This window comes from Myxocyprinus asiaticus, chromosome 8, assembly GCF_019703515.2.
Source record: "Myxocyprinus asiaticus isolate MX2 ecotype Aquarium Trade chromosome 8, UBuf_Myxa_2, whole genome shotgun sequence".
NCBI classification, from domain to species: Eukaryota; Metazoa; Chordata; class Actinopteri; order Cypriniformes; family Catostomidae; genus Myxocyprinus; species Myxocyprinus asiaticus.
Genome location: NC_059351.1, coordinates 29,626,318 through 29,638,860, shown reverse-complemented (window position 1 = coordinate 29,638,860; position 12,543 = coordinate 29,626,318). Strand labels below are relative to the sequence as shown.

General features: G+C 37.4%; 1 protein-coding gene across 1 annotated transcript; it reads left to right on the top strand.

Annotated features, from left to right (window-relative positions):
- Positions 1-234: 234 nt before the first annotated feature.
- Positions 235-1,808, top strand: lbx1b (ladybird homeobox 1b). The gene is made up of 2 exons (XM_051704671.1): positions 235-547; positions 1,006-1,808. The coding sequence occupies exons 1-2, from the start codon at positions 235-237 to the stop codon at positions 1,494-1,496; spliced, it is 804 nt and encodes a 267-aa protein (XP_051560631.1). The 3' UTR covers positions 1,497-1,808.
- Positions 1,809-12,543: the final 10,735 nt, after the last annotated feature.

Below are 12,543 nucleotides of genomic sequence, written 5' to 3'. Positions count from 1 at the left end.
GTCTTCTGGACTCTTCACTAAACTGGAAAACCGACTGGAGCCAAGACAATACCTAAAAAAAAACTGTTCATTTGATGGTAGGTGCTAAAAGGGAGAAACTCGCTGGACTTTGCCACGACTGCTGCAAGGCATATGGAAGTTTGGATTCTATATTGCAGTTAGAAACTTTTGGATTCTCGCCAACAATATTTATTTGATTTTTTTTGTAACTAAAGCTACTTTGTATAGACTTAAATGACGACCATCAAAGTTGTCAAAATCGGCGAGGCAATGGAGAGACTTGGGCTGAACCCCCTGGACCACCTTCCAGCGCCCGCGAGTTCCAACAAGCCCTTAACCCCTTTCAGCATCGCAGACATCCTCAGCAAACCGTCTGTCAGACGAACTCGAAGAATGCACCTGATTCCAGCCTCCGACAGACCCTGGCAGAGCATCGCTATATCAAAGCATACTCTTATCACTCAAACATCGCCTCTGTGTGCTCTTCAGGAACTGACGAGCAAAACCTTCAAAGGGCTTGAATTAGGTGTACTCCATGCAGCAGAGGGTAAGAACAAACTATGCGATTGTGAATTAAAAATAACATTAACGAACATCATTAATATAGGTTCAATATTATAGGCCTATTGTAGCCTACAATTTGTAAAAACAAACATTGTAAAACTATTTAGAAATGTACACCTAAAATGTATTAATTTAAGTGGTCCGTGTATTTTAATTCAGGCTAATTCATGTTTAAATTGACTTCTCATCTGATAAGCATTATGTCTCTTTAAAAACAGGCCTAACAGGCCTAAGTTTTTTTTTTTTTTTTTTTTTTTTTTTTTATATAGCCTATTATCAAATCAATATTCTAAAACAAGCTGCCCTTCAATAATTGGAACTTCAATTAATTGCGATTTCTCCAACTGTCCAACAAACATCAATTGGCCTATCACAAACTGTAACCCAGTGTTTGATCACACAGCATCACGCAATAACTTATTTCTTTACTTTAATCCACAGGAAGGGATAGGTTGACTCTATTTGGTCAAAGGAACAGTCCTAAAAAGCGCCGAAAATCTAGGACGGCCTTCACTAACCACCAGTTATATGAACTAGAGAAAAGGTTTCTCCATCAGAAATATTTGTCACCCGCCAACAGAGACCAAATAGCCCATCAACTGGCGCTGACAAATGCGCAGGTTATAACCTGGTTCCAGAATCGACGGGCAAAGATGAAGCGAGACCTGGAGGAGATGAAAGCAGACGTGGAGTCTGTCAGATCTACAAGTATCGTGCCTCTGGATAAAATTGTAAAACTGGCTGATCTTGAGAGGTGCGCGACTGGAACCACGGGAGTGACGGGGCACTCGGGGCCCGAGTCCTCGCCACGGATAGGTCACGAGTACAAGAATGCGCACAAATTATGTCTGTCCCCCATGTCGTCTCTCTCAGACCACACAAGTCAAGACTACTCCGAGGACGAAGACGTGGAAATAGATGTTGATGTCTGATGTAAATCAGAGTGGCTCTTGAAAACAGAGAGATTAAAAAAAAAAAAAAAAATGTGTTCCCAATTCATTCCAGTCTTTAGCGGTTTTAAGACGTTACATTGCGAAACGCCAAGTATTCCCATCTTAACAATCTAGATGATTTTAAAGTTGGCTGAAACTGAATTACTCAAATTAATTAATAGCCTCAACTATGCAAGTCTAACTTATCTTTGTTCACTACAGTAAACTATCTCTGCATTCAGTGTTTTCATGTACAGTAGCTAAATAATATATTGTACTGTAATTGATGTAATGAGAGATTTTTTTTTCTCGAATCAGGGCAACATTTATAACCCCTTATTGAGGACAAACTTTTTTAACGTGCAGGTGTATTTACTGCATAATGCTCCCTTTGTACACAATCGATATTACTGCTTTTTTACAGTTGTTTATTTAGTTTACGTGCAAGTTAGTGCCTTTCAAAAACAGGGCTTGCTTGTTGGTGCGATGCGTATGTAATGTATTGAGTTTGAAAATAAAATCATTTATACTTCTAATAAAAATGCTGTTTTTGCTGAGACTGTTAATTGATAACAATCGTCATATTCTAACTGCTCATTATTAATTATTGTAAGGCTATTATTATTGCTATTATTATTATAAGTTCATGTTTTTGTAATAATAAAAGTCTAAGCTTTTTAGTGCAGTAGGCTAGTTTAAATTTTATTTATACGATACTGTGATATATCTAAGATCTAAGATCTATGATTTGAATTTTTAATTTAAAGAAAAGTGAATGCATTTTTAGATGGTATGTAGCTAAATGTAAATGTTTAATTGACAGAAGAGCTAACGAACTTGTGCACGGCAGCCAAGAACCTCAAACTTCTTTTTTTTTTCTTTTTTTTTTTTTTGTAATTGCTAACTGCCTTGATTTCTTTCCTAAAAAAAAAAAAAAAAAAAAAAGAAAGAAAAGAAAGGAGGAAAAAAAAAATGATTGCCCCTTTAACGCTATTGTTTTTGCTCTCTGCAGAAGAAACAGAGTCTTTGGCTTTCTCCACTCTCTCTTTTGCTCTCCAATAGCGTGACTTGGCTTTTGACCCAACAACGTGTGTTTTTCCATTCTGGACGAAATTTATGTGAGAAACACAAATCTGGGCGCTGGGGAGAAAAAAAGGAGAAGAAAGACACAAAAACACCAAGTTTTGGTCCAGTTTCTCCAAGGCTATATAATCCTTTTTGTTCACGGGTGGAGCTGTAATTTCCAGCGTAAAGCATGAAAGCTGGGGACAAATGAGCCTTCCACCCTGATGTGACAAGTGACAATGGCGCATGGTTGGACTCCTGCGGTTCACCATACTGAAACAAGCGTGTCCCGCCACATAAAAAGGACGCAAACGTTTGGAGGCCATATGGTTTCTGAAATTTTCACACAATTTCAGACAATTTGATGGATTGCGTTAACCCCTCTTTTAAACAGTTTAACGCGGCGCGAACAAAGGCCATACATAGCAGTCTCTCTTCGAGAAAGCATCTGTACCCATGAATGTCCGCTCTTTTCTTCACGCCTTTTTAGCTTGCCGTTTTGAACAAGTCAATGAATTACAATGAAACTCTCTCTTTTTGTGAGGCACTGACTTTCGTCCCCCTTTTGGTGATTTTAAATGATTTGTTAGACTTGTGTGGGGAGACTTTTTGGTTCAAGAATACATGCTCATTTTGTTGGAGTTTTTCATGTTAAGTAGGGGACTCGTTAAGCGTTGAGACCAAGACCATCATGTCAGCTTTGCTAAAAGGGAGTCCTTTGTTTATACAGCTTCTCTTCTCCTTACATAAGGCTATTTGACTTTGAGGAGGCTAATAATGCACAAAACAGAATCATGTGAAAAAGAGCGTGCGAGTTTAAAAAAACAAAAGGTATTGACCGCGCGTGCGTACAATTGCAGGTGCATAATAGATCTACACCTGCTATGAACTGTTGTAGTAAAGTCACTCATTCAATACTGTCATAAGAGGGGAAAGATTAAGAGTAAGGAGAAGAGATATTATTGTGGTTTAATATTAATGGTGGTCACAACATTGCCCACGTAGCCTACTTATTACATTGATTATACGGGGCTAAAAGGCACACCTTAAGGTGCTTGGGTCACAAGATCGAAAGATGCAGCAACATAATTTGTATGAAAATAAATAACAACAGAAGGCTTTTTAATTACAATTCGTTATAGTGTTATATTTAGTGCAAAATTTGTCAACTAATGCAAATAATTTTGAGACAGCAAAATGCTTTTTTGAGTAACAAATTAAGATAATGCTAATAACTGCTTCAGAAAAGGATGCCCACTGTCCTGTTAATTTTAATCACATTTGGCATTTCATAACATTTCAAATATTCTATAAACAAATTAATCTCCATTCTGATTGGATCAGTTAATGTGTTCCCACTCTGAATATTCTATATAATAAATCCATTCACCCCACTTTATGGGGTTATTTAGTCCCTGCAACAGAGGGGGCTTTTTACCCCAAATACTCTCCTTTCACATATTGGACAGTTATTAAAAAAAAAAAAAAAAAGTATTTTGTATCAAAGTATATGTGATAATTTCTGGGATATTTATTAGCCACATAAATTTGCAACATTTTAAAAATTATTACAAATTAGATCAAACTGCCTCAAAATCATCCTTTAGACACACACTGACCTCATGGATCAGGAATATTGTGCAGTGTTTAGTGACAAACAGGTGTTTAGGAAATTCCTGTGGTAGTTTTTGTTGCTGTTCATTGTGGGAGAAAATAAAATAAAATGTGCCTTTTATCCCAGGGAGCCTTTTGTGATAAAATGTCCAGTGTTAAATAGCAGCGGGAGACATTCAGCTGTGACATTTTGAACATGTTTGAATAAATCTCAGGAACGAAATAAGCAACACCAACATTTTTGTCACATAAGTACTGCTAAGTACTCATACCAACCAAATTTGAATTCAACCATGTTAATATTTGAAAATACTGTAAATAAAATAGTTTTCTTAAGTTTGTGTAAACGTACTTGGGGTTCGATGTATTCAGGGTTGGGAGGGTTACTTTTGAAATGTATTCCACTACAGATTACAGAATACATGCTGTAAAATGTAATTTGTAACGTATTTCGTTAGATTACTCAAGGTCAGTAACGTATTCTAAACACTTTGGATTACTTCTTCAGCACTGGTAGATTTTTTCACTTGTTTTGACTATAAAAACTCTGCCAGTACAGTAAGACAAAATACACATCTTGTTTGAAGGATTTTTAGATATTTTTACAGGAAAACAATACAAAAATTATTATCAAGAATATGATTTTTGCCCTAATATCAAAGGTCTTACTAGAAAAAAGAAATTATGATTCAACGTGAATTTTCGTGATAAACAAATATGATCGTTTACATGCATGTAAAATGGCTAGAAATAGCATTTTAGCTTAGCATAAAACTGACCATTTCCAGGTTTATTTCTATTTCTTCTGCTCCAAACTTACTTCAAACTTACTTCTCTGTCTGCTCGTATGAATGTAACACATCATAAGAAAGTGTTTCACCGCTGTTCAAATGCACTTTGGATCTCATTATTTATATGTATATATGTTTCCATCTGAAAGGACTAAATATTAAATGAAATAAATGACAATAAAATGCAAAGTAATCTCTTCAGTAATCAAAATACTTTATGAATGTAACTGTATTCTAAATACCAATGATTTAAATTGTAACTGTAGTGGAATACAGTTACTTATATTTTGCATTATAAATACGCATTCCCGTTACATGTATTTTGTTACTCCCCAACACTGGATGTATTTTTCTTTGTTCACATTAATTTCACATGTGTCTATTACACATATGTGTTCTTGTTTCATGAATACAGCGTGTACTTTTTTCGCAATCTACCTTCTAGGGGCACATTGTAACAAGACCATATAACAGCTTAAAATCCCCCTTTAACAACTGTATCTGATCTAATTAAAAAGCCTAGAAGATAAACTAAATTTTCATGTCAATAAAAGCCATTTATTAACTATGTCATATATAATATAGCAATAATTTTGACACTTGACAATAAATACACAACAAAGCCACAGCATTAACCGAAATAACACACAAACACACACTCCCGCACACACACGCATTAAGGGTAATTATGTAAATTACATATCTGACTGCATGGAAATGCATATAGTTTTTTTGTAATTGGGGCACATTGTAACGCAGTGTTACAACGTGCCCCGTCGGCGCAACTGGGATTTAAACCTGCTGGTCACTTCTGCTGGCAAGACGCACCCACACAAGTTTTCTCTCATTTGGTGGGTGTGTCAGAGGTGTTACCCAATCAGCAGCGACGTGTATATAAACCCCGCCGTATTAAAAAGGCAGCGAGCACAAGGGATTCAACTAAAGTCCTTTACAAATGTGTCCACTGCAGCTTTGTGTATGCGACAACTGAAGACATTAGAAGAAATGTTTGCCTTGTCATCCTGAAATGCGAGGCAAATGTTGGATCACCATAATTAGGAACCACAGTTTCCACATACCCCTTCACTCGATTGGAATGTTCTCTGCTATTCTAGACGGCAAGGGCAGTGACTGTAACGTCGAGGTATTTTGAAGTATTAAACACGTATTTAAACCGATTTCATCAGGCTCCGAATATTATTCGAAAAGAACGCAAAGAATGGCCTTCTCAGCTGCCATAGTTGCAACGCTTGCATAACACAACAGGGTGTTCAACACCACCGTTTCCATTTAAATAAACGTTTTGCTTCGTTTTGTCGGGGCTGAACCTGCCCCAGGTGTTTGTCACCAGAGATATCTCCTAGCAACCCAATACATAAACAATTTGCAACACTAGCATTTGTGCTATAGGTGTATGATTATCAAAAGAGAGTATAATTTACCATGTTTTGAACAACTGCTACTCTGCTTACGTTTGTTAAACACGCTTTAATATCATGTAATGTAGGGACTTTGACTCATTTATCGATAGTATTTAATACAAGTGAATGTTTAGCACTTATTTTGTGTATCTTCCTGGGTGTCGATATGATCGTGTGACGTCATGCACCTGCATCGGTGTTTAAAATTTCCGCACGACTTTCCAAGTTGGAATTACGACTTCAAGTGGCGTTCCATTGCACTTTTCCCAGTGGGAAGTTGGAAAATCCGACTTTCTGAGTTGAATGGAATGCAGCATGAGGCATGCCAGTTATGCTAACTAGACAGTGATCAAAACAAGGTTTCATTTGCATTAAATCATGGAGGTCTTATAGTGGATATGCATGTGTCACCCAATCTCATGAACAATCTTACATAATTTAGGAGTTGGCTATTTCCTGTGGTCTCACACGTTGCTGTTTGCATAAACTCGTACTACTTCATCATGTGCTAATTCCCAGATGTCTAATGCGGAAATAAGCGCGAGTTCTGCACTAGGCGTTAAGAACATGCTTATTAATGTTATGCCCTTACCCAAAATCCTTATCTAAACTTAACCAATCAGTAGAGTGTGTAAACATGATAGGAAGCTGTTGTGTGTGACAGAAGCAATAATTGTCCTGTATTAGATGGAAACGATGTCCAGCGACGTCATTGGCTGTAGTGAAATGCGTAGGAATTCAAACGAGTGCAGTCAGGATATAATATGAATTAGCCAAATATAGAAAAGTCGGATGAATCCTTACGATTTCGCCGTGAGAGTGTGGTAGTCTCCCGGATAGGCCTAGATCTGATTCCATGAATGTCCAGTTTGATTTCCTTATTCAAATTTCACAATAGCGAGACAGCACTATCAGACTGTAACATGATCAAAACTGTAGCCTAAAGTAGCCTGTTTTATTTTAGACCCTTTTAAATTTATTTCTTTTTTTATATACCCCTTTTTGTTCCATCGAAAGCTCATTGAATATTCAAAACGATACATAGTTTTTCATGTATTAATGCAGCTTACTATTTTATCCAATTTTGTGCCTCTCTCTCTCTCTTCTTGTGAGCATGATTTCGGAATGGCATACTACCTTACTACTCTTACTATTTCTGCTATACAAAGAAAAAAAATGGTTGAAGTATGGTAGGGACAGCATGATCATACGTGAAGTCGGCATGATGTTTCCTATAGTTTCGGTAACCTAGGATCGGCGACTGTATACCAACGCGCTGACATGCAGCATTCTTATCAGACATGTTTACAGTGGTTTCTATATACTTACCTTTCCACCTGGGGCGACTGGCAGCTTTCCAATTTCACTGTGAGATCAGGCTGTGGTAGGGATGCTATGCCATGCCATCTTTTATGTCTCCAATGAGAGAAAAGTGTGCCGAGCACGAGTTCTGTTCTTCTACTGCCACCTGGTGGAGAATCTGCTGTGCCATCGAGAAGGACCTGGCTGTAGCTTGCAGAATGAGGTGGGGCTACATATGGGGCGGAGCTACACGTGTCGCCCCGCCCATAACAGTCTCATTGGCTCGTTCATCTTTCATAAACGCATGATAGGAGATGTGGTCCTAGTTGCTGGTGTGTTATCATTGTTTGAGAGTTGAGCCAAACCATTTGATTATAGGCCCAGTGCCTACTTGTATGTGACATTCAATCATAAATTCCATGTATTTTATCCTACATTAAAAGTGAGGAACAAATCGGGATTTATAAAGGCTGAAACTGACATGAAAATGTTCTTAAACAAATGCCAACTGAAAAGCATGTATATGTGTTTTTTGTGTTTGGTGCCTGTATGCCTCATGCAATATTCCTTATTTCCCGCTGTTACGGACTATTTATTGACTGGCGTTGGTTTCTGTGCGCATGTCAATTAGAAAGTAATTTTTAGGCCGACGAGATAACGGAGCACACATTTTTGGAGCGAGGAGGAGAGATAATCGTTTACAATCCTTCAAAGAAATTAATATGAATCAATATAGAATACGAGTGAAAGCACCGCAACTATCAAGAATGGCATAACATTTTTCATTAGTTCATCAGCCTCTTGTTTGCTGGCTTATATTATAATGAGTAAATTCCTAAAATGCAGAGTAATCAATAAATCGATCAGATGCAGACGGCGTGCATAAAGCAACCTTGGTCAATGAAAGAATCTATTATTAATCATGCAAAATAATCACTCATTAAGTTTTTTCGAGAATTGCCCATTGCATACAATTACATGCCTTATGAACGAATGATTGAACGAACCACATGGGTTTTTGTATTCTGTTCCCCAATATTAGGTTATTTGAAAATACGTTTAAATTACATCTTTATTACTTTTGTGAGATTTGGAGTGTAATTTAGAGTAGATGGCGCTGTTGGTTTTCATAACCCATATGTTGGGTCATAAATTAAAATGTGTAGGCCTATACAGCAGCAACACTGACACAGTTTTTTTTTCATTTTCACTATATGGTGATATTAAATAATTAACATAGGCTGTTTTATAATTGATTTAATTCATAATTCATTTTTCTAACCATGTGTTATAATGAAGGCTTTGTGAAATTGCATAACTTTTGGATTTGCAGATTTGAATGACAGCAGACACATCAATACAGTTTGTTCATCAGTCCATGCGACTCAGTCCTACTACATTTATTTGAAATGACACGTGAGGTACAACACAAAGTCACTAACGAGTCATAGCATTAAAGTCAAAATTATCTTCCTTTATTATTTCAACACTGACAACGACCACATTAGAGTTGAATCTTCGCCATAGTACGATTAGTAATTTTGCCCTCCTCTTTCAACATGACTGAAACAACAACAGGCTGCTCAGCCAGACTCTTACTACATCTGTTTGCAATGAACCGTGAGGTTCAACACAATTTAATATCACTTACGAGCCACAGCACTATAATAAAAACTAGATAGTAAAGTTTGAAGACAAACTTTATGTTGGCTTGAAAAAGCCTTGTCTGAAAGTTTAAAATAGTTTGAAAAGTTGGAAGTTTGAAGGTCTTACAGTCAGACAGACAGACAGAAGGAACATCATACAGATAGACAGCCAGCTGCAAGAAGTCCTATGCAACCCTACCCCTTGCTTGTTTTTATGAATGGCAAATTGGTTGCTAGAGTAACCCCATTTGGTTGCTGAGCAGTTACCAGGATGATACTTATCAAGGCTCCTTGCCATCCTGAGTGAAATAAGTCAACCTGGAAGTCTCAACATGTTCTGGTGCAGAGATATGTGATTTGTTACTTGGTTGTTAGGGTAACCCCATCTGGTTGATAGGCAGTTACCAGGGTGATACTTAACATGGCTCCTTGCCATCCTGAGTGAAATAAGTCAACCCGGAAGTCTCTATGATGTTCTGGTAAAGAGATATATGATTTGTTACTTGGTTGCTAAGATAAGCCCATGTGGTTGCTAGGTAGTTGCCAGTGTGATACCAAGAAGGCTGCTTGATGTTCTGGGTCACACAAGCCAACAATGAAGTCTCTACGACATTCTGATCCTGAGATACCCATCTAAGCGATTTTAAATGGAAGTCAGTGGGGTTTGGTTGCTAGGGTGTGCTAAATGGTTGCTAGGGCGTGGCTAAGTAGTTTCCATGATGATACTTGAAGATTGATTGTTCACCCAATTCAAACAAGCCAACTCTCATGACTGTAGGACATTCTGATCAGGAGATATCCATCTAAGCCATATTGAATGGCAGTCAATGGGTTTTGGTTTCTAGGGTGCACTAAATGACAGACAGACAGATAGATAGATAGTTAGATATGACAGAGAGAGGGAGGAAAACTGATAAATAGAAACAGATAGAGACAGATAGAAATATTGTATTCATATGGCAATACTGTAAAAACAGTCTTTCAAATAAAGTTTGATTGAACTTGATAGAAATAAAGATTCAATAGAGTGGACCTCAGCATATCAAGAGACAGATAAATAAATAGAGATTTGATAGAAGAGCAGCCTAAAGCATGTTAAAGCCTTCTGTTGATGGCTCAGATTTGAATTTTGACAGTTGGAGTTTGAATAGTCGTGGCTCATCTGAACATTCCATCAATGTAAGTGTGTGGGATTTTTCCGAATTTTGATCGTCCGCTGTGGGAAAACCGTAAGTCCGATCAGTTAGAAAAGATATAGCACACTATTTGGGATTAGTCTTAAGGTCTGTGCCGAGTTTGGTGCATGTAACTTAAAAGCTCTAGGAGGAGTTAGAGTCAGAAATTTTAGTCTCAGAAGAATAATAATAACTAGATTGAAAAGTCTGTGGACAAACTTTAGGTTGGCTTGAGAAAGCCTAGCCTGAAAGTTTGAAGTAGTTGTAAAAACTTGAAATTTGAAGGTTTTAAGTTTGAAGTAGTTATAAGTTTAAGTAATAGTTTTAAAAGTTCAAAGTTTAAAGATTATAAGACCATTCAGTTTATCAGATAGATAGATAGATAGATCATTTGGTTGCTAGGCAGTTACCAAGGTGATAATCAAAAGGCTCCTTGCTACCCTGAGTCCAATGAAAGAAAGCCGGAATCTCTACGATGTTCTGGTGCAGAGATATTTGATATGTTACTTGGTTGCTAGGGTAAGCCCATGTGGTTGCTAAACAGTTACCAGGGTGATACTCATCAAGGCTCCTTGCCATCCTGAGTGAAATAAGTCAACCCGGAAGTCTCTATGATGTTCTGGTGCAGAGATATGTGATTTGTTACTTGGTTGCTAGGGTTACCCCATCTGGTTGCTGAGCAGTTACCAGGATAATACTTATCAAGGCTCCTTGCCATCCTGAGTGAAATAAGTCAACCTGGAAGTCTCTACGATGTTCTGGTGCAGAGATATTTGATTTGTTACTTGGTTGCTAGGGTAAGCCCATGTGGTTGCTAGGCAGTTACCACTGTGAAACCAAGAAGGCTGCTTGCTGTTCTGAGTCATACAAGCCAACAATTAAGTCTCTACGACATTCTGATCCTGAGATACCATCTAAGCGATTTTAAATGGAAGTCAGTGGGGTTTGGTTGCTAGGGTGCTCTAAATGGTTGCTAGGGCGTGGCTAAGTAGTTTCCATGATGATACTTGAAGACTGATTGCTCACCCAATTCAAACAAGCCAACTCTCGTCTGTAGGACATTCTGATCTGAAGATATCACACTCAGCCTTTTTGAATGGAAGTCAAAGGGGTTTGGTTGCTAGGGTGCACTATATGGTTGCTAGGGTGTGGCTAAGTAGTTTCCATGATGATACTTGAAGACTGATTGCTCACCCAATTCAAACAAGCCAACTCTCATGTCTGTAGACATTCTGATCAGGAAATATCCATCTAAGCCTTTTTGAATGGCAGTCAAGGGGTTTTGGTTGGTAGGGTGCACTAAATGGTTGCTAGGTTGTATGCAGTTGCTAGGGTGTTCAAGTGATGGAATGAAAGAGAATAAAAAGAGTGGAGTTTTTGTCAAGCCAACATAATAATAATAATAAGCTTAAAAAGTAGATAAGTTTGTTGGCTTTGTCAAGCCAACATAATAATAATAAGATTAAATAGTAGATCAGTATGTTGGCTTTGTCAAGCCAACATAATAATCGGGCTACACTCATTTAAAACGCATCTCCAATCATGTACACCAATAAAAGATGACTGAGCCAATAAGAGTAAGTTATGGGCGGGGCGACACGATCTTATATACTTTATTTTCTATTCAATTTTTATTTATTTTTTATTCATTTTTATTATTATTATTTTTTTAAATTATTATCTGTCTTGTTGCTGTTTTGTATTGTTTTGCACTGGAAGCTCCTGTCATCAAGACAAATTCCTTTTATGTGTAAGCATACTTGGCAGTAAAGCTGATTCTGATTCATAGGTCTTGTGTTTTTATGTTTGTAAGATAATCTTTTTATTACATCTGCACTTGCATACATGTTAGCCTATATCTGCAAGGTGTCATTTATGAGGTGGCCTAGCCTAAATTTTAAAGGTCTATTCCATTTAATTCATTTAATAAACCAATAGATAAAATAGCGGTAGATTAAATGGAAATCCTATATTTTCAGCATTTGCGTGCAGGCAGCGCAGTTTCAAACCCCTTGAACTTCCACAGCGTATGA

Bases quoted from the DNA above. Each gene is read 5' to 3' on its own strand.
- lbx1b (XM_051704671.1), top strand. From the start codon at position 235: ATGACGACCATCAAAGTTGTCAAAATCGGCGAGGCAATGGAGAGACTT. The intron at 548-1,005 runs GTAAGAACAAAC...TTTAATCCACAG, and splicing joins TGTACTCCATGCAGCAGAGG to GAAGGGATAGGTTGACTCTA.